Source organism: Eimeria acervulina, genomic scaffold (genome assembly GCF_000499425.1).
Source record: "Eimeria acervulina Houghton genomic scaffold, Eah_scaff420, whole genome shotgun sequence".
NCBI classification, from domain to species: domain Eukaryota; phylum Apicomplexa; class Conoidasida; order Eucoccidiorida; family Eimeriidae; genus Eimeria; species Eimeria acervulina.
Genome location: NW_013547331.1, coordinates 1 through 21,532, shown reverse-complemented (window position 1 = coordinate 21,532; position 21,532 = coordinate 1). Strand labels below are relative to the sequence as shown.

The window sequence follows — 21,532 nt, the reverse complement described above, 5'->3', positions numbered from 1 at the left end:
GCTGCTGAGGTGTCTGTACACCTCAGCGGTGGTTGGGGGTTTGCGGGTATTCATAGTAATAATTGTCTTCTTAATTGAATTAAATATTATTTTTGCAGTTTCTTTCGGCTCATTTTCCGTTCATTATCCCCACAGACAACCTTCGGCGTCTGCTGCTGCTGTTGCATCTGCATCTGCTGCTGTTGCTGCAGCAGCAGCAGCTGCTGCAGCTGCAGCGCGACTGACTGCTTTTCCTTCGTGTGTGTTTCATTTGTCTTGTTTTTGTTTTAATTTAAATGCCTCGCAGCTCTAGCTTCTTCGAGGGGGCCTCTGCCTCTGCTGCTGCAGTTGAGCAGCAGCAGCAGCAGCAGCAGCGTGCTGCTTCCCCTGCACGCACTGCACGAAGCGACGGAGTGTACGTACAGCCCAGATCCGATGGTATACACTCCAAAAGGATGGAGACGGGCGTACCCCCGAACCGCAAATCTTCTTCAGTCTTTCAAACCATTAAACAAAATCTCTTAGCCTCCTCTCAACCTTCTGTTTCCAGGAGGCCTTCAAGGGGCTCTGTGGGGGGCCCCTCTTCTATCCCAGCCTCAGGGGGCCCCTCAAGGGGCCCCCGAAGCAGTCTATTGGAGTCTGATCTTGCTGAGCAGCTGCGCTCTCTAGAGGTCAGTGGTGTTACGGGGGGCCCCCAGGTGAACAAAGGGTATATAGACGGGATAGGGGGGCCCCCTGAGGGGCCCCCTACTCCTTTCTCAGCTAGATCTGCTTCACGTGTTTGCTGCTCGGCTCCTCAGCATCATAGACGCAGATTGAGGGCCCCCTCGAGAGGCCGCTGGGGGGCCCCTAGAGGTGCTGTAGAGGGCCCCTCTACTTCTTATGCATGCCAGTATGAAGATGCATGGATAGATTCTGCTGCTGAATTATCTTTTTCTAACCAGCAGCAGTTGCAGCTGCAGCAGTTGCAGCTGCAGCAGCTGCAGTTGCAGCAGCAGCACTTGCAACAGCACTTGCAACAGCAGCAACAGCAGCAACAGCAGCAGCAGCAGCAGCAGCAGCAGTTCGATGCTGCATTGTCTCCTTCTTCTATTGCTGGGCCTTCGCCTGGCTGCAGCGAAGGCGCTGCATTTTCCAGCCCCAGGGGCGCTGAGGAAGCAGACCTGAGCACAAGTGCTACCCTCCCCGCAGAAGCAGCAGCAGCAGCAGCAGCAGCGGCAGCAGCAGCAGCAACAGCAACCGCAGCTGCAGAGCATCTACAGCAGCAACGGCGCCAGCAACAAATGGAAGAGCAACAGCAGCAACAGCAGTTGCAAGTGCTGCAGCAGCAGCAGCAACAACAACAAAAGCAACTAGCAGCAGCAGCAGCAGCAGGTGCTGGCGTAGGAGTTGACTCGAAGGGTTTAATGCATGCAAATACATCTGGGCGTGTGTGGGGCTGCATCTCTTCAATATTTTCTTTATCTCGTCTGTTTCTTTCTTCTTCTTTATTGATGGTTGGGGGTTTATCATTATCTTTATTGTTTTACTCCCTGCTGACGGATATAGCTCGACAAGAAGAGCAGCGACAAGCAGCAGCAGCAGCAGCAGCAGCAGCATGTCGCCAGCGCCACCGGGAGAACGGCTGCGAAACCCTAAACCCTCTGCCTCCTTTTCTTCAAACCCCTTGTGAAGAGTGGAGGAGCTGCTTCCTAGCAAGCCCAAGCCAGCACGGAGAGACAACAAAAGTAGCAGTGCAGGTCTTAGCGCAGGTCCTCAATGCCTTCTTCCACAGCCTCCAGTGGTACGACACTCTACAATTTAGGGTTTAGGGTTTAGGGTTTAGGGTTTAGGGTTTAGGGTTAGGCTCTAGGGTTTGGGAGATATTGTTGGGTGTGTGCAAATTGAAACTTAGGGTTTAGGGCTTAGGGTTTGGTGTTTATCGTTCGGTCTGTGCGAGTTGAAATTTAGGGTTTACGGCTTATTACTGGGGGTTTAGGGTTTAGGGTTTAGGGTTTAGGGTTTATTGTTGGGTGTATGTGGGTTGGGGTTCAGGAGGACTCTGGTGGCGGTCGTTGCATTTTTCTGGTTGGCAATTTATGCTGTAAAGGAGATGCGCCATTCGTTTGCTGCAGCTTCTCGCAGGGGCCCTGCATGCGCAGCTTGTGATAGCAGTGGGGGGCCCCTGATGCAGCAGCAGCAGCAGCTGCAGCAGCTGCAGCAGCTACAGCAACAACAGCAGCTGCAGCAGATAAGTCAGTACAACCCGATCGCGGCGCCTTTTCAGCCCTACTTCCTATCGCTGGGGCCTGAGCAGCAGCAGCTGCTGCTGCAGCAGCACCAGCTGCAGCAGCAGCAGCAGCAGCTTCTGCAGCAGCTGGAATATGAGCGGCAGGTGATGAGACAGCAGATCCTCAGGGGAACGGCGCGTTCGCTGCTGCTGCAGACGTTAGAAAGGCAAGAAGCAATACAGCGTGAATTAGCCTTCTTCTTTAACGCTGAGCAGCAGCAGCAGCTGCAGCAGCAACAGCAGCAGCACCTGGAGCAGCAGCAATTCGAGAGCTGCGAGCAGTGCATGCACAGCAGCGGTAAACGGAGCTCCAAGTCAGGGTTTTTAAGGGCCCTTCTGAAGAGTTTTGTTTTTAAGTTTCTGCTGGTGCTGTGGGTCGGCTATGCATTTGTAGTGGGGTGTATGTACACCTGGAGAGACAGCTTCTTCGTGCAGCAGTTGCAGCAGTGGAAGGGGGTCATACTAGAAGGCGTATGAAGCCTTACAGATTATAGGCGCCCAGGGTCTTCCTGGAGAACATCGCACAAACCCTAAACCCTAAACCCTAAGCTTTCAAAAGCTCCAGGACGCTTGGACTAACTTCTGCAGGCCGAAGTGTCTGCCAACCAAAAGAGGTTTAGGGTTTAGGGTTTAGGGTTTAAGCTCGTTAAGAGAGCTGAGGATTCGTGGCTATTGAGTCCAGCGGCGGGCTTGGCGGCTTAGTGGCGGTTTAGGGTTTAGGGTTTAGGGTTTGCGCGAAGCTCAAAACCCTCACCCGTAGAACTTGAGACAACGGATGCCTCAACACAGTGGGAGTCTTGGTGTATATACACCTCAGAGTGTCTGTTCGCTGTTTGCTGGGGGAAGAAGCAGAAAAGTGATGATGCTGGCACTTAAACATTCTTGTCTTATTGTTTTCTTAATATTACCTTCTAGGTTTTCTTCTCTCGCCTCTTCAGCTTCTTCTTCTTCGCGTTTTGCTTGTCTTTCTTTGTCAATTATATGCTGGATCTCCTTTTTGTGTTTCTCTGCTTCCTGCAGTGCATGCTTGTGCTGTTTTCTGGCTTCTTTTAATTCTTTTTGTTCTTTTTTAAGTTGCTTCTCCCTTTGCGTCATGTGGGCCTCGGAGAGGTGTTGCTGACGAACAGCTGCGGCCTCCTCTTCTTCTAGGGCAGCCATTTCTTCTGTCGCCTTTTCAGCGATCTCTTTTTTGGCTGCTGCATGACGACGCCTCTCTCCGTCAATTTGTTGCTCTGCTGTTGCTGCAGCGGCTTCTGCCTCCTGCAGCTGCGCACCCAAACCCTCAAGCTTTTGAGAGAAATTGTCTGCATGCATACGTTCGTTGGCTGCGTATGCCTCCGTCTTAGACTGTAATAAGTCGTGCCCCGCGTGGGCGTTTCGATTAACCTGACGCTTAATGGCGTCCGACAGAACCCGTACAGATTCGCTAGGCAGAAAAAGACAGAAATATTCGTTCAGCTTGGGGTGTAAGAAGAAGATAAATAAGTGATCTCCCCTCAAACATAACTTACCCGTAAGGGTCTTCCTCTTCAATAACAACTGGTGAACGAGAAACAGCACTTTGAGCTTGAATTTGGCGGTGACTTCCTGCACTCGCGTGCCGTAAGGGTGCGCATGTTTGCAAGTTCAGAAAGAAAAGGGAAAACAGAAAGAAATAGCCGACGGAACCGGAAAAGAGTTTCATGATTCAAACGCAGTTAGTCACATTCATATAAAAAGGCCTTTGAAGACAGGCCTAATCGCAGAATTCCAAGAATTCACATTCTGAACGGTTTCAATTGCTTCTCATTCGCAGAGCTGCCGATACACCTGAATTGTGCAAACTTGTTGTGCGGCGTTTCGGGGGGGAAAGGCGGCTGCTGTTTTTTCGTCTGTTTGAGCTGTAGTTTAGATACAACTGCTTTTCAATTGATATTAATTAAGTAAAGCACCGGTATTTCGTAGCAGTTTTTTCTTTTTCTCGCCTGCTTCGTCTCGGCGACCGCAGCCGAAACGGACGAATTTGAACTGCAGCTTTTCATCATTTCATGGATTAGTCGGCTACTAAAATCATTTTGTGTGTACTTAAGTACGGCTGATTAACTCGTTTATCTTGTTTAATGCATTTATTAAACGAACGCTCTCATTCCATTGATGTGTTTGCGAACACCTGAAGAGAAGATCCTCAATAACTGTTCTACTGACGAGTTTTTGAGATGCTGGTTCTCCGTTCTTGACGGCCCAAGGCCTGCAGATTTTTGTATATTAACAGGAGAGAAAAGACAGGTTTGTTATATTACCATTTGTTTGTCTCGGGATACGTGGTAAGCAACGCCTTGCGTGTCTGCTGCTGGCAGGTTTAAACGGCCCTCGTTTCCCCCTCTTTTCCCCTCATTTAGTGCTTATTTAAATGTAGCAGAGTGCAGAGATGAAGGCCAATTGAAAGTTGAATTGCTGCTGCTTCATCTCGTAAGCGAACGCATTCAAAGGAGCGGGGGGTTGCTTAATGTGCTTGTATTTGTTTGTGTATTTATATCGGGAAGGTAAGCATAATGAAGCTGTGAGCCTCCAGAATAAATAAACCCTTTTTTTATTTCATTGAATATAATGAATTCAGAAAGAAGAAGCTTACCAGCAAACAAACACCAGAAAACGGATGCTGCGGCGGCATGCGGGTCAGGGCGTTTGTTCAGTTTTGTGTGAACGCCTCAGGAGAAGAAGTATTGAACAGCTTAAGAAATAATTCTCTTTTCTTCTTAATTACATTTTATTTTATTTATTCTACTTATAAATTTACACTAACATCTCTCACTTAAGCCAACGGGCACTGCTACTTTAAACCAACTGGGCCGCGCCTCTTCTTCAGGCCGCAGACCCCCTATTACCTCCTTCAATACTTCTCCTTTTCTCTATTTCTCCTCAACTTCATTTGCTTTAAACTCCTTACAAACTCACTAATGGCCCAACACCCCCTTATCCTCGCAACCTGCAGCAGCGCAGCCTAAGAGGGGCCCTCGGCCCAGCTCCCGGTGGTTTAGGGTTTAGGGTTTAGGGTTTAGGGTCTCCTGGAACTCCATACAGAGAAACACGTGTACAGAAAATCTCTCCTTACCCTGAAAAGGGGCTCTGCGCCTCTCTTCCCGTCCTTCGATTTAGGGTTTAGGGTTTGGTGTTGAGGGTTTAGGGTTTAGGGTTTAGGGTCTGAGCTGTTTCTCCTTATCCCCCTTGAGTAGAAGCTTTTGCACTTCTTGTCATGAACCAAGAAGGGCCCCCGTGCAGCTAATGAATTCTCGCTGCTATCCTGAGGGGCCCCCCACGGAGGGCCCCCCCCGAAGTTCCGTTTCTTGCACCCCAGCAGCAGCAACAGCAACAGCAGCACCAGCAGCAGCAGCACCAGCACCAGCAGCACCAGCAGCAGCAGCACCAGCACGCGGATTGAGCAGCTCGGAGAGGCGCTTGAGAGGTGTGCCTTCAGGTGTCTGTGAGGCCCCCCAGGGGGCCCCCAAGCCAATCTTGAGGTCTCAGGGCTCTGAAAGAGAGGGGCCCCCGTCTGGGCCCCCATCTTCGAGCCGTTCTCAGGCGGAGGGTTTTGAGCTTCCGTTGCTGCTGCTGCATGGGGGGGCCCCCAGGGGCCCCCCGGGGGCCCTCAGTGGTCTAGAGGCCCCCCCAGATGATGAAGACTGGCAGGCGGAGGTATCAGCTTCTGTTGCTGCTGCATTTCGAGATATGCGAGGCAGCATGTTCTTATCCAGCAGCAGCAGCAGCAGATCATCACGGCTAGGCCTAGGAGACGCGCTGCTTTGCGGGGGGACCCCCAGGGCCCCCAGGGCCCCCAGGGCCAGCAGGGGGGCCCCTAGGGGGGCCCCTAGGGGGCCTCTTGGCAGCCCCACCTTATCCGCAGCTTCGCGTTCAACAGACAGAACGTCAAGCGCAACTCCTTCAGAGAGAACAGTAAACAGCAGTCAGCAGACACCTCGGGGCCCCCGAGGTTTACAAGAAAGGGTACAGCCCCCAGGGACCCCAACCTCTGAAGAGGGGGCCCCCGGGGGCCCCCATGAAGGGGGTCCCCGGCGAGAAGATTATATAGAAGAGTCGAAGGCCCCAGGCCTCGGGGGGCAGCACAATGCAGGAGAGAAAGTTGCGACGGGGGGCCCCTCACCGCATGCACACGAAGGAGGGGCCCCAGAGACTGTTGCTGATATCCAGACAGAGTTTCTTGCAGCCTATACTATTACCCCGCTGCACGTTGCTGCTGGAGCAGAAGCAGCAGCAGCAGATGCTGCACCAGACGCTGCAGCACCGGAGGCCGAAGACGCAGCAGCAGGCCCACAAAACGGGGGGACCCAAGCAGCAGCAGCTGCAGCAGCAGCATCAGCTGCGGCTGCTGCTGCTGCAGCAGCAGCAGCAGAAATCTCTTCTTCGTGCTGCACCCCTCATTCAGAGCATACGGCTAAAGAGGGGCCCCCGCAAGACCCTCAGGGGCCCCCAACATCAGCTTCAAGGGGTTCCCTGAGCATGGCGAAGTCTCCTGCTCCAAGTCTGCCGCTGAGCCCTAAACCCTAAACCCTAAACCCTAAACCCTAATAGTGCACTTCCCTGAAGGATGCGGGTGGTAGAGAGAAAATATGAGGAGGGATAGCCACACAGAGACGCTTAGGGGGAGAAACCAAAGCACCTGCTGCTGCTGCTGCTGCTGCTGCTGCTGCTGCTGCTACTGTGTGGAGGCAGAAGAAGCAAGAGAAGTTTGTTGGTTGCTGTATATATCTTTGCTGCCTCCTTAAATGCATTTTGACGTCCACAGTTCATAGACTTAAAACGAATGAGCGTCGAGGTCCGCAGCTTTTAGGGTTTAGGGTTTAGGGTTTAGGGTTTAGGGGTTAGGGTTTGGGTTGTGTTGCTGCAGAATGGAGCCGCGGCATCTTCAGACGGCCTGGGGGTGTATCAGGGCCTCTAAACACCTGTCAATCAGTAGAGCGCTCAACAACCTCCATTAGCTCGTATGCATGCTGCTGCTGCTGCTGCTGTTGCTGCTGTTGCTGCTGTTGCTGCTGCTGCTGTTGATGCTGTTGTTGCTCTTGCTTCACCCCATGCTGCTGCAGCGCTACATTTGCTGCTGCTGCGCTTGCTGCCGCTGCACACGCATCCGTTGGACGATCGTGCTGCTGCTGCACTTGCTGCTGCTGCCGCACTTGCTGCTGCTTCTGCTGCACTTACTGCTGCTGCTGCCGCTGCTGCACTTACTGCTGGAGGTGGAGCTGCTGCGAATTTTACAGGACAACGCAGAGCAAAAGTTTGCTGGGTTCTGAACGGGCGAATGCGGTGAGAAACCCTAAACCCTAAACCCTAGCCGCTTGCCTCCATCCCCCCAGGTTGTAAACCCTAACCGCTCGCCTCCCCTGAAGCCGTCGCTAAACCCTAAACCCTAAACCCTTGTTGTCTGCAGAGAGGAGTCTTCCCTGTGGCGGTGAGGGGCCGCAGCTCGAAGAATGGACAGGCGCTGTCGCCCGTTTGGTGCGTACGAGAAGTTGAAACAGGTAGGGTTTAGGGTTTAGGGTTTAGGGTTTAGGGTTTTGAGCATCCAATGTCAGTACCTGCTTTTCCCTTTTGTTTCTGCTGGTTCGGCATATGCGCATGGCGGTCGAGGGTTTGCAAGCTTTCTTCGGGTTTAGGGTTTTTTAGGGTTTAGGGTGTATTAGGGTTTATTAGGGTTTAGGGTTTAGGGTGTCTAAGGGTTTACAAGGGTTTGTTAGGGTTTGCATGCAGGCGACAGCGCGGCTCTATGGTCTGCAACGATATCCCCAAAGGGAGAGTGGTTAGCAGCAGCAGGTCAAACTGGCGTTGTCTTTCTTTGGTCGGTGCCGGGGCCCCGAGTACCGCCGGGGCCCCGTGGGGGCCCCCAGGGTCCTGGGGGGCCCCGTGGGGGCCCCCACTCTGCTGGGGGCCCTCGTGGGGGTCCTCAGGGTTTCGGGGGGCCCCGTGGGGGCCCCCAGTGTCCCGGGGGGCCTCCAGGGCCCCGTGGGGGCCCCCAGGGTACAGGGGGGCCCCCGGGTCCCCGTGGGGGCCCCCAAGGTTCTGGGGTCGGGGGGCCCACAGGCCCCCGTGGGGGCCCCCAAGGTGCCGGGGGGCCCCCGGGGCCAGCGAAGAGGGGAATGGGTGGGGGGCCCCCGTCTGAGAAGGCATGTGGTGAATGTTTAAAAGAAACAGTAGGAAGGGTTTCATCTGCTACGACTGAGGGGGCCCCCGGGGGGCCCCCCTCTTGCCCTGTTGAGGGGGGCCCCTCAGGAGAAGAAGATGCAGGAGGACGAGGAAGCTACTGGTTTCTAAGAGAGAGGCCGGACTTATGTTTGACAGGTCATGGTGCCTCAGTTATTTTATTGTGCTGGGCTCCGACTTTGAAGCTCTCTTTGCTTTTATCTGCTTCTCTTGATAAAACTATCCGTCTTTGGAGGCCCTCAAAGGGCCCCGCAGCAATTGCTGTTCTCAGGTGTACAGACTGGCCAACAAGTGCTTCCTTCCATCCTATCTTCAAGGTACTAAACCCTAAACCCTAAACCCTAAACCCTAAATATAGCATGCAAACGGCACTTCATAAGCACAACATAAGCTACGCCGCAAAACACCTTTTCTACTGAAAGGGCTTAGGGTTTAGGGTCTAGGGTTTAGGGTTTGTTGCTTCAGGACGTTATATTCACGGGGTGTCTCGACGCTACTATTCAAGTCTGGCGCCTCCTCTCTACAAGAGCGAATGGGGGCCCCCGGGGGGCCCCCGAGCAATTTGAGTCTCGTATTGTTGAATATCTGAAAGTGCCCGAGTTGGTTACTGCTCTCTCCATCTCCCCCAAGTCAGGGTTTAGGGTTTAGGGTTTAGGGTTTAGGGTTTGGGGTTTGGGGTTTAGGGCTTAGGGTTTAGGGTTTGGGGTTTTGGGTGCCGCGCTCAAAGTAGCAACGCCAGAGCTTGGTGGAGTGCGACACCAGGGAATAAAGTCTAGGGGCTAGGGTTTAGGGTTTAGGGTTTAGGGTTTAGGGTTTAGGGTTTGGGTGTGTATGCAGCGGCGGTATTTTGGCTGTCGGCTTTCGCAATGGTAGCATTTCGTTCTACGACGCGAGGGTGCGTTTGGGGTTTAGGGTTTAGGGTTTAGGGTTTGCTGCTGAACGACTGGACCCAAGTGCCCTTTCAACCGTTGCAGCAGCTTTAGGGTTTAGGGTTTAGGGTTTAGGGTTTAGGGTTTGCGTGCAGACGCTCAAGTTCTGTTCGGAAGTTGACTGCAAAAACCGAAAGGGGAAATTTGCAAAGGGGAGGAAGGTAAGAAGCTAGGGTTTAGGGTTTAGGGTTTAGGGTTTTGGAGGTACAGGGTTTATATTACAAGGTTTAGATTAAAGGGTTTGCTGCGCGAAGAGCCTGCGAATAAGGGCTCGGTGTGTAGTGTTTAGGATGTAGATAATAGGGTTTAGAATCTAGGGTTTAGGGTTTAGGGTTTGTGCAGCTGACGAGTTTGAAGTGGCTTAGGGAATCGGGTTTGGGGTTTAGGGTTTAGGGTTTAGGGTTTAGGGTTTGTTCAGGTGACGAGCTTAGAGTGGCTCCCAGACGGAACATCTCTGCTGGTTGCAACGAACGACTCCCGCATCCGCATCTTTGATGTTTCTGTAAACCCTAAACCCTCATCTAAGCCCTAAACCCTTGTATAGCCCCTTGTAAACCGTAGGGTTTTATGTAAACCCTTCACACCTGTAAATACTTCTTTTGTGGTAGGGAAGGCTGCCCCGTAGCGAACGTAGGGTTTAGGGTTTAGGGTTTAGGGTTTAGGGTTTGGGGTTTCTGCAGAGCCTGACTTGCGTCTACAAATTCAAGGGGCACGTGAACGCGCAAATAATGCTGAAGGCGACCTATACGTAAGAGCGTATTCTCTATTATTTAGGGTTTAGGGTTTAGGGTTTAGGGTTTACTCCAGAGTCAAGTCTTGCGGTAGGCTGTCGCTGCATGCAACCCAGCAATGCGGTGCCGTTATAGAATGAAGGCCCTCGGGTTCCGTACTACCCGTTTAGGGTTTAGGGTTTAGGGTTAGGGTTTAGGGTTTAGGGTTTAGGGTTTAGGGTTTAGGGTTTGGGTGTGCGTACAGTGCAAACGGCTTGGGAGTTGTATGCGGCAGCGAACTGGGCAGAATTTGTTTCTGGAGGGTTGCGGGCCCCACAGGAGAAGTAGCGAACTCAACTAGGTGCGTATACACCTCAGTTTATATATATATTATATATTATATATATATTATATGTACTATATATATTCTTTTGGGGTGTATGTTCACCGAAGTTTCTCTGCTCTTAACCTCCTCTTCTTGTTGCGCCTAGGGCTGAGCGTTAGGGTTTATTAGGGTTTGTTAGGGTTTATTAGGGTTTGTTGGGGTTTATTAGGGTTTAGGGTTTTGAGTGTATCTTCGTGAATAGCCAGCCGAAACACTTTTTGTTCGCCTGTCTTTCTCTTCTCCAAACCCTAAACCCTAAACCCTAAAATTTGAAGCAAAACGCGCAAATCCTAGACCCTTGTGCTTGGCCAGGATACGCGGCAATGAGGGTTTAGGGTTTAGGGTTTATGGTTTAGGGTTTACTAGGGTTTGATGCTTGCTGCAGGACGCGGTTGCAGCAATGGAAGAGAGTTACGAACAATTCTCCTGAAGACTTCAAAGGTAAAATAAGGGTTTAGGGTTTAGGGTTTAGGGTTTAGGGTTTAGGCAGGGTTAGTTGTGCGACTCTTCGAAGGCGTGTACGAGGTTTAGGGTTTGGGACATATGAGTAATCATTCGGGTTTAGGGTTTAGGGTTTAGGGTTTGGGGTTTGGGGTTTGTGCGTTCAGCGTTTGATGAGCTGTTAACGTTTGCTGTTGCTGCTCCTCCAGCGTTTGCTTCTTCTCTTTTGTCTTATTTATCAGTGCACCCTCTTTCTTCTAAGTCGCACTTCTATGCTCAGACGCAGCAAATACAGAAAGCTCAGGGGCACCCCTCCCAGCAGCAGCAGCAGCAGCAGCAGCCGCAGCAGCAGCAGCAGCAGCAGCAGCAGCAGCTGCAGCAGCAGCAGCATCGGTCGGGCATCAGCAGCATCTGCGGAAGCCCCCCTATTAGAAATTCGTTTGCAACTTCGGGTGTAAAAACAAACAAATTCAGAGCACTACTATCTCTCAGAAGACAGAAAGGATATTTAAGACCCTCTGCTACAGGAGCAGCAGCAGCAGCTGCTGCTGCTGCTGCTGCACCGGTAGCAGCAACAGCTGCAGCAGTAAAAGCAAAAGCAGCAGCAGCAGCAGCAACAGCAGCAGCAGCAACAGGAACAACAGCAGCACCCTCTGCCGGCTGTAGCAACACAGAATCATCGCCTGCAGCATCTGCTTCATCATCATCAGCAGCAGCAGCAGCACCAGCGGGAAGAACAGCAACAGCAGCAACAGCAGCATCAGCAGCAGCAGCAGCATCTAGTGCTGCAGATGCTTGTGACTCGGACGACAGCGACTTATGTGCTGCTTCTCTTGCTGCTCTATCTGCTGCTGATTCTTTAGTTGAAAGAAGCGGGGCTTCTAAAACTCTTCCTGAAGGCAGATCTTTCTGCTGGCGTGCGGGCAGAAGGCTGCACTTGGGGCTGCCTCTTAACAGCTACGAACTATGCAAGCAGCAGTATGTCCCAAGGGGGTCTATCACGGTTTGTCAGGGTTTAGGAGGGTTTGTTAGGGTTTATTAGGGTTTATTAGGGTTTATTAGGGTTTATTATGGTTTATTAGGGTTTATGAGGGTTTATGAGGGTTTAGGGTTCGGGGCTCCACATATTGACCCCAAAGCAGCGTCCTCTCACCTTCATGTACCAGAGTTTAGGGTTTAGGGTTTAGGGTTTAGGATGAGGGTAACAGCGTTGGCGGTTCAGAACGGGGGTTGGCTGCTAAGGTTTAGGGTTTAGGGTTTAGGGTTTAGGGTTTTATGTGTGGGTGTTTGTTGTTTAGGTCAGATGCGGCAAACTTGGTTGTGGTTGCTGGAAGCTACACAGGAAAGATTAGGGTTTTTGTGAATCTTGCGGGTCTTCTATATGCAAACCCTAAACCGTAAACCCTAAACCCTAATTTAGGGTTTGTTGCATTTTTAGTGAGGGGGATTATTAAGTCCCCTGTTTTATGCGGCTCCGAATGCGGGGCGGTTTGGCATTTGTTTTTTTGAATTTATTGTTTAGGGTTTAGGGTTTAGGGTTTAGGGTTTAGGGTTTGGTGCTAGATGAACAGCAGCAGCACTAGCCCCAAACCCTAAACCGTAAGCCCTAAACCCTAAACCCTAAACCCTAAGGCAGTCAACTGGTAGATGAGAGGGAGGGGTGCAAGACAACTCTAAACTAAGGTTTTTTCTTCTTGCTGCAGCCTCAAACAAAAACGAAAAGCCCTTCATACAGATAAAAACCCCCCGCATGCTGCTGCTGCATGTATGCAACCCCAAAAGGGTTTAGGGTTTAGGGTTTAGGGTTTAGCGTTTAGGGTTCGGAAGGAACCTCTAGTGGTGGATAGAACAATATCAACAACGAGAGATGAATGCAAACGCAGCAAAACTCTAAACCCTTAACCTCTAGGGTTTAGGGTTTAGGGCTTGGGGCCGAGTCCTAAACCCTCAACTCCTAAAACCCCACCAGCACTTCCTCTCCGGTCGAGGCCTTCAATTTAAGGGTTTAGGGTTTAGGGTTTAGGGTTTAGAGTACAGGTAGCTCCCGCTAGCAATGTTACTGGTGGCGTTCTAGTGCTGCTGCTGCTGCTAGTGCTGCTGCTGCTAGTGCTGCTGCTGCTGCTGCTGCTGCATTTATTTGCCTATTGTTGCTTACGAAGGCACCCAGGGCAGAAGATCTCCCAGCCTTCAAACCCTAAACCCTCGACTACCGATAGATAGTAAAAAGAGGATCCTCAACAGTACAGCAACTGGGAACTGATCAGGGTTTAGGGTTTAGGGTTTGGGGTTCCGCTGAGACTTGACGCACGTAACGAACTCTGAAAATTTAAAGCTGCCAGTTAGGGTTTAGGGTTTAGGGTTTAGGAGGCGGTTATGTGGCTGCACTCCTAAACCCTAAACCCTCGCTGACGGCGAAGCAGTCAGAGGAGTTTGTGAATAGAGGGTCAAAGGAGGTTTGAGGGACCCTAATTAGGGTTTAGGGTTTGAGTTAGGGTTTAGTGTTTTGTGTGTTTGTTGCGATAACCAGCTCAAGGCGGGCATCGATGAATTAGGGTTTAGGGTTTAGGGTTTAGTATTATATAAAGGAGCGGCAGTCGGTGGACTTGCATTATTTTTTTCATTTTTTCTGCTACCCCGCCCTTAAACCTTTGAATTAGGGTTTAGGGTTTAGGGTTTAGGGTTTAGCAGTCTCCTAGAGTACAATCTTGTTTAGTAGGTAGGAATTTATATTGATACTCATGTTCAAGTGCTCTTCTTTCACGTAGAAACCTTGCAGGGGGTATAGGGGGCCCCCCTTCTTCTTGATATTCTCTTTGATTATTATTTCCTATATAGGGCTCAGGAGAAAACCCTAATAAATCGTCAGCAACTAAACCTCCGACTGTCTTTAAAGGATGATCAACGAGCTGATGAAGCCTTTGAAGGGGGCCCCCCCCCCAGTACCCATATCCATATCTTGGGTACCCATACCCGTATGGGGGGGGCCCCCCATAGAATTGAAGATATCTTGAAGGGCTCTCTATATTTAAAATGTCTGATGCAGCATCAGCATCAGATGCTGCTGCAAATGCTGCTGCTTCTTCTTCTGCTGCTCCTGCTGCTGCTGTTGCTGCTGCTGCAGAATGCGGAGGGATCACCCCACTGCCTTCTTTCGAATCAAAGCTGCTCATGCTGCTGCTGTTGCTGCTGCTGCTGCTGCTGCTGCTGCTGTTGAGGAGGGGCCCGTAGTATTGAAAACCCTCAAGGGCCTCCTCTTCATCTTCAGAAGGTAGGATCCCTGTGTTGTCTAGGAAATAGGGTGTCTCCCCCTGCTGCTGCTGCTGCTGCTGCTGCTGCTGCTGCTGCTGCTGCAGTCTTCTTCTAGGCGAGGCTTGTTTAGGCTGGCAGCTTCTCTCTGCAGAGACAAGGGGCTCGGCAAAGGACTTCTGCGGGGTAAATGAAGGTTTGTTTGTTTTCTTTAAGTAGCACCAGCTGCGTCTGAGGTTATATGTATATACACCGCAGCTTTCTGCTGCTGCGCATGCAGCAGCACAAGCAGCAATAGACCCCACAGATCCATCTTCAATTTTCTTTAAGCTTTCCCCCTCGCTGTCTTTACCGAACTGTAAGCACTCAAATGAAGCGCTAACTACAGCTGGTTCTGCTGCTGCTGCTGCTTCTGGTGCTGCTGCTGCTGCTGCTGGTGTTGGTGCTGCTGCTGCTGCAGATCCAGGCACTCCTGCTTCAGCTGCTGCGGTTTCACCTTCGACGGCGTCTGCTGCTGCTTCCTCCTCCTCTGCTTCTGTTGTTGTTGCTGCTGCTTCTGTTGCTGCTGCTGCTTCGGTTGCTGCTGCTGCTTCTGGCTCGGTTGCTGCTGCTGCTGCTTCTTCTGCTGTTGCAGCTACGGTCCCTGTTGCGGCGTCCTGTGTCGGTGTTGCTGCTGCTGCTGCTGCTGCTGAGGGCTCCTCCGCTGCTGCATAGGGAGCAGTATCTGCTTTTGCTGCAGTTGGGGAATCTTCGTTTGATGTTGCTGCTGCAGCTTCTGTGGGGTGTGCTGCTGCAGCTGCTGCTTTGTCCTCAGCAGTCTCTGTTGCTGCTGCTGCATCTGCCGCTGCTGCTTCTGGCGGCGGTGTCTCCGTTTCTGCTGCACCTTCTGCTGCTGCTGTTGCTTCCGTTGCTGCTGCTGCTGAAGGCGGAAGCGCTGCGAGGAGGATGTCTGCTGCCGTTGTTGCTGCTTCTTTTGCTGCAGCGGATGCTTCTTCTGCTGCTGTTGCAGCAGCAGCAGCAACAGCAGCACGTTCAGGTTGAGAGCCGGCAGCCTTGGCTACTGCTGCCGCTGCTTCTGCAGCACTAGTCGCAGCAGCAGCAGCAGCAGCAGCGCTTGCAGCAGCAGCTGCTGCTGCTCGCTCCGCGCGACGAATGGACTCTTGCTGCTGCTGTTGTTGCTGTTCTTGCTGCCTCTGCTTTTCTTCTTCTTGCTTCTGCCTTTGCTGCTGCTGCTCAGCCTGCTGCCGCTGCTTCTCTGCCGCTTGCTGCTTTTCCTGCTGCTGCTGCTGCTGCTGCTGCTGCTGCTTCTCTGCCTGCTGCTGCTGCTGCTCGTGCTGGTGCTGCTGGTATTTCTGGCGGTAGGACTGCTGCTGCTCGCTGTGCTGCTGCTGCGGCTGCTGCTGCTGCTGCTGCTGCTGAGAGCTTTTAATTCTGTCAACAATTGCTTCTTTAAGCTGCAGCACATCTACACCTCTGCCTGATAGCTGCTGCTGCAGCGCAGCAAGTGCTGCTTCTAATCGGTTGTCTCCCAGCGAAGCAGTAAGGCCCTTCTCTAAGAGACTTGCTGCTGCTGCTGTTGCTAGTCGCTGCACTTCCCCTTCGTTTTCCTGCTGCTGCTGCTGCTGCTCCTTTGGTTGCTGCTGCTGCTCCTGCTGCTGCTTCCGCTGTTCCTGCTGCTGCGGCTTCGGGTGTTGCTTTTGTTGCTCCTGCTGCTGCTCCTGCTGCTGCTCCCGCTGCTGCTCCTGCTGCTGCTGCGGCATACCAAAGGAAATAGCTGCTATTTCTGCTGTGAGTTTGTTCACCTCAATGCCTCTTTGCTTCAGCAGCTGCTGCTGCTGCGGCTGCTGCAGGTGAAGCAGCAGCTTGAGGACAGCATCAGCGGTAGGTGGCGATCCTGTGCGCCTCCCCAAGCCATCTAACACCTTAGCAGCAACTTCTCGGGTGTCACTGCAGCAGCAGCAGCAGCAGCAACAGCAACAGCAGCAGCAGCAGCAGCAGCAGTAATAAGAGCAGCACAAGCACCAGCGACGTATACGGACAACAGCAAAACTGCAGGAGGGATCGGGAGGTGTTTAGAGTGAAACATTTCCAACTACAGGGTATAGGGTTTAGGGTTTAGGGTTTAGGGTTTAGGGTATAGGGTTTAGGGTTTAGGGTTTAGGGTTTAGGGTTTACGGTGGATGAGACGGGCGAGGCCCTGGAGTTGCTGGGGCGGCGTTCACAGTCAATAGAAAAAGAAGAATAAGGGGGCAGCAGCCCCCTAGCAAGTGTCTGTGCGAAGGGAACATGGCTGGAAAAACCCTAAACCCTAAACCCTAAACCCTAAACCCTGACTCAACAAACGGGAGACTGAGACAAAGGAAATACAGTGAAACCCCTAAACCCCAATCAAAAGGGAGTAAGAAAAAGAAAAAATAGGGCTAGGGTTTAGGGTTTTCCTGTGGAAGATGCAGCGCCTCCGCAGATAGGTAGGGAAGAGTAAACCCTAGACCCTAAACCATAAACCCTAAACCCTAGAAATGAGATAGACAGAGACAAAGCCAGAAAGAACGAAATAAATGGGGCGAAACAACTATTAATAAGCGACAATAATATACAAGCCTTCTGAGTTCTGATTTCAGGGTTTAGGGTTTAGGGTTTAGGGTTTAGGGTTTAGCGGTCAGGGCCCGGGGCGCGGAGGTGACCGGACAACTGAGGGTTTAGGGTTTGCAGCGACAACACCACCCTAAACCCTAAACCCTAAACCCCAAACTTTAAAATCAAAAAATAAATGATATATTTATGGCTTTCAACATGAGAATCTCAAACAATAAAGTACAAACTCTAAACCCTAAACCCTAAACCCTAAACCCTAGAGGCAAAAGCGCGTGCCGCGTCGCCGACCGCAACGCCCACGGAAAAACCCTAAACCCTAAACCTTAAACCCTAAACCCTAAACCCTAAACCCTGGACTCTAGCTTGAATGGCCAACATTGAGTCGCGTCCCTTGAATAGAAAACTGAAAACCCTAAACCCTAAACCCTAAACCCTAAACCCTCGGCGTGACCGCCAAACTACAACAGTAGTTATAGAGTACAGCTTCAATAACAAACCCTAAACCCTAGGCTTTAATCTCTGATAGACTGAAACCGCCTAACACTAGACCCTAAACCCTAAACCCTAAACCCTAAACCACCACTACGAAGCCCCAGTGGAAGAAGGCTTCACAGGCTCTGCTTCTTCTGTTCAAACGCCCTACAGCTAAAATATAAATTTATTTGGGGTGTATGCGCAGATCACAGCCTTCATCCAGCTACCGCAATAAAACCCTAAACCCTAAACCTTAAACCTTAAACCCTAGCTCTTTGTTTTGCTTGAAATAACTGAAAAGATGTTGAAGAAATATCTTCGGAGCAGAGTTCGCCCCAAACGTGGGGCTACAGCAGCTGCAGGAATAACTTAGTCTATTTACAGCCCTGGAAACCCTAAACCCTAAACTCTAAACCCTAAACCCTAAACCCTCACTGCAGAGCTGAAGGCAACTTCCTTTTGACCCCAGCAGGCACGGTCTATATATATATATATATATATTATATATATATATATACATATATATAACTAAGGGTTTAGGGTTTAGGGTTTAGGGTTTGGGGTTTAGGGTTTAGGGTTTAGGGTTTAGGGTTTAGGGTTTAGGGTTTAGAGAACGAGTTTGGTGACTGCAGAAGGGGGTTCAATGCCCATTCCTCTCCACCCCGCTCCGAGTGTATGTTTAGCTTGCTGAGTTTGAAGAGTTTGTTCAAGTGTATTAAAGACAGTAGAGCATATAGCTTGCATTTCTTTATCAAACTCCTTTACTAGCTGCTGCACATACACCAGAGGCTGCTGCAGCTGCTGCTGCAGCGCTGCCACAACTGTTCGAGACATTTCTGTAAACTCTTCCTGCAGCCTGACCCCACTCAACTGCGCTTCTGTACACAAATATAAATATATATATATATATATATTATAATATGTATATATATATGTATATAGATTATAATACGTATATACTGTTAATAATAACAATAATATAATAATAACAATAACGAAAATAATAATAATAATAATAATAATAGTAATAATAATAATAATAATAACAATAATATAGTAATAAAAAATAATAATAATAATAACAACAACAACAACAACAACAACAATAATAATAATAATAATAATAATAATAAACACATGTTGCATATAAACATCATTGTAAAAATTGTTTAGAGAAAATGCAGAGAATTGGGAAGAGGCAAAAACAGAAGAAAAGACAAATAAAAGGATATTAAAAATAAGCAAAAACCCTAAACCCTAAACCCTAAACCCTAAACCCTAAACCCTCAACCCTAAACCCTAAACCTTTAGTCCTAGGCGGTGAAGGCACCAAGAGAGGCGAACAAGAAAGGCACGCAAACTCTAAACCCTAAACCCTAAACCCTAAACCCTAAACGCTAAACCCTAAACCCTAAACCCTAAACCCCAAATCCTAGAGTAAATACCTTTCATTGCTTGCTCGGTATCGGCGACCTCGTTATCTATTTGTTTGGTGATGTGTCTCTGTTGCAGCAGAAGCTGCTGCTGGAGCTGCTGCTGCTGTTGCAGCTGCTGCTGCAGCAGTTTGCTCTCGGTTGCTTCTTGCTGCTGCTGCTCTTTATACTGTCTCTCAAGCTCTTCTGCTGCTCCTCTTCGCCACCTCTCTTTGTTTCTTAGACCGTTTTTTAGTGTTTGCAGCTGCAGCACAAATAAATATAAACCCAGACATACAGCTGCAGCAGCAGCAGCAGCAGCAGTTGCTGCTGCTGCTGCTGCTGCTGTTGGAAGAGCCGCTGTAGCTGTTGCCCCGGTACATCCTGCTGCAGCAGCAGCAGCAAGTGCTTCTGCTGCTTCTCTGTTCCTGCAGCAACACCAGCAGCAGCGTTGCTGCTGCTGGTGTTGCTGTGCTGCAGGCAGCAGCAGCACGTACTGCTGGCTGCCTTTCTGTTTCTTTCACTCTAATCCGTAAACCCTAAACCCTAAACCCTAAACCCTAACACTATACCCTAAATCCTATCCCTCTCCCCCAAACCCTTGACGGTAAGCAGCGTTTTGCGTTTGAGGTATCCGTATTGCGCTTCGTTTGCTCGGACGTTTAGGGTTTAGGGTTTAGGGTTTAGGGTTTAGGGTTTAGGGTTTATCTTGCCTTGTTCTCTAGAATGCGTTGCTGCCTGAGGGCCTCAAAGGTTTGTTCTTGCCTATATATATACTGTCTTTCTTTGCTTAAGAGGGTTTGCATTAAATCTTCATTTGCTGCTTTAAGCTGCGCCTCCAGCTCAGCCTTTGTGGGGCCCTTCTTCGCAGCTTTCTTAGACATCCTAAACCCTAAACCCTAAACCTTAAACCCTAAAATTTAGCCGCTTTTAGTTCTAGCCTCGAACTCAACGGCTCTATACATCAAACCCTAAACCCTAAACCCTAAACAACCCTGAAATTTACTGCCCCTAATGCTGCTCTTTATAGAATATGAGTTGCAGGAATACTGCGTGCCAGAAAGGTAAGGGTTTAGGGTTTAGGGTTTAGGGTTTAGGGTTTGTAGATTAGGCATGCCCGAAGCACAAAATATATTATTCTTTTTAATTAATATAATTAATTCAAATATTAATTAACTCCAAACATTTGAAAGAAGGCTACGGGTGCGAAGCGCAAGAAAGGCATGCAGCCGACAGCTCACCAGGGCCCCCCTAAACCCTAAACCCTAAACCCTAAACCCTAAACCCTAAACCCTAAACCCTAAACCCTGATGCGACAGCTCTAGACCCTGAACAAAGCCTAAAACTATCGAGACAAGTATTAAATTATACTTAATTAATTTTTTCTTTTTTAAATCTGCAAACACTGCAAAAGACAATCACTAGGCGTCTTTACCGCGAGCAGCCTGTCAAGCCCTAAACCCTAAACCCTAAACCCTAAACCCTAAACCCTGATTTTTGCATCTGCTTCCCTGAACTCGAATCTTTATTTTTTATTTTTCTTTTTTGTTGTTGTTAAGGTTGTGAAGAAAACAGCGAATGCTGCAGCAAGCAGCAAACCCCCTTAGAGCCTGGGGGCCCCTCTGGGGGCCCCTGAGGGTCTCCCTACGTCTTACACTTTTTGAGGGGGCCCCTGGGGCTCTATCAGATCGTCGAGGTTATATGGGGGCCCGCAGATGGCCTGGAAGCAGCAGCAGCAGCAGCAGCAGCAGTAATGACGGCATCAGCAACAGCAGCAGCAGCGGCCGCAAGAACAGCAGCAACACCAGCAGCAGCAGCAGCAGCAGCAGCTTTCCTCCTGCTTCTTTCTCTATCTTTGGTCTTACATCAATGGTAACAGTTAAACCCTCTCCTCCTACTCTAGAAACTATCTCAATAGGGGCCCCCCAAGGGGGCCCCCAGGGGGGCCCCCAGGGGGGCCCCCAGACGTATACACGTGAGGGTGGTATTATATTTTCATTCTTACCGAAGTTAGCATCACAGAAGACGTTTGATAGATCAGCGCGGCTGACTGTACTGCTAAAAGCTCGGCATATCGGGTGTCTGCTGAGGGGGGCCCCCCTGGGGGGCCCCCAAGACGAAGAAGGGGGCCCCCTCGAGGCCCCCTGCGGTTCAGGGTATACGTTAAAGATATCACCACACTCTAGCAAACCATTGACGCATGTTTGCATAGCACTAATGCAGCAACAGCCTGAACCCCTGCAGCATCAGCAGCAGCAGCAGCAACAACAGCAGCAGCAGCAGCAGCAGCAGCAAAGGAAAGCTGTACATTTAGTTGCATGCACAAGAGGAGAATGGAACTCGCTGCAGCTGCTGCTGCAGCAATCGCTCCCTCTTTTGTTTAACTGGAATAGAGAGGCGCTGCAAGCAGCAGCAGCAGCAGCAGAAGAAGAGACAAACCCTAACCCTAACCTTTAAAAACCCTAAACCCTAACATCAGCAGCATTAGCGTTTAGGGTTTAGGGTTTAGGGCTTCTTGTTCTCTTGTTTGCTCTTACAGTTTGTTAATTGATTAAATGCGAGAAGAAATTTAAGTCCGAGACAAACGCAAACAAAGCAGAGGCCCTGTCTCTGTTAGAGAGAAACGGGGTGTACGTACACCTCAACCTCTTTTTCTTTTATTTACTTCTTTTATTCTATTTTATTTTATTTTATTTTTCCTATCAAACTCCAGCAATTCATTATACAAACACGAACGAAATATATATATTTATATATATATATATTTATATATGCATGTGTATATACATATTAGAGTATATCTAGTGTATATATATGTATATTTATATTTTTGTACATATATATATATATATATGCAGAACTGCATATATGCAACTACACACTTGCAGATATATATATAT

General features: G+C 49.9%; 4 protein-coding genes across 4 annotated transcripts; 3 read left to right on the top strand and 1 right to left on the bottom strand.

Moving 5' to 3' along the window:
• Positions 1-434: 434 nt before the first annotated feature.
• Positions 435-2,725, top strand: EAH_00037760 (hypothetical protein, conserved; the record flags this gene model as incomplete). The annotated part of the gene is made up of 3 exons (XM_013391995.1): positions 435-650; positions 873-1,762; positions 2,014-2,725. 3 exons carry the CDS (start codon positions 435-437, stop codon positions 2,723-2,725), a joined length of 1,818 nt encoding a protein of 605 aa, XP_013247449.1.
• A 2,784-nt stretch (positions 2,726-5,509) lies between these two features.
• EAH_00037750 (OSJNBa0074L08.11 protein, related) lies at positions 5,510-12,472 on the top strand (the record flags this gene model as incomplete). Its single annotated transcript, XM_013391994.1, has 13 exons — positions 5,510-6,764; positions 7,131-7,187; positions 7,991-8,757; positions 8,906-9,069; positions 9,278-9,335; positions 9,465-9,530; positions 9,788-9,871; positions 10,050-10,117; positions 10,345-10,440; positions 10,850-10,905; positions 11,073-11,883; positions 12,204-12,302; positions 12,469-12,472. The coding sequence occupies 13 exons, from the start codon at positions 5,510-5,512 to the stop codon at positions 12,470-12,472; spliced, it is 3,585 nt and encodes a 1,194-aa protein (XP_013247448.1).
• A 1,253-nt stretch (positions 12,473-13,725) lies between these two features.
• On the bottom strand, positions 13,726-18,054 carry EAH_00037740 (hypothetical protein, conserved; the record flags this gene model as incomplete). Its single annotated transcript, XM_013391993.1, has 5 exons — positions 13,726-13,732; positions 13,876-16,098; positions 16,327-16,441; positions 17,097-17,149; positions 18,002-18,054. The coding sequence occupies 5 exons, from the start codon at positions 18,052-18,054 to the stop codon at positions 13,726-13,728; spliced, it is 2,451 nt and encodes an 816-aa protein (XP_013247447.1).
• A 2,156-nt stretch (positions 18,055-20,210) lies between these two features.
• Positions 20,211-21,089, top strand: EAH_00037730 (hypothetical protein, conserved; the record flags this gene model as incomplete). The annotated part of the gene is made up of 1 exon (XM_013391992.1): positions 20,211-21,089. One exon carries the CDS (start codon positions 20,211-20,213, stop codon positions 21,087-21,089), a length of 879 nt encoding a protein of 292 aa, XP_013247446.1.
• Between the last annotated feature and the right edge of the window lie 443 nt (positions 21,090-21,532).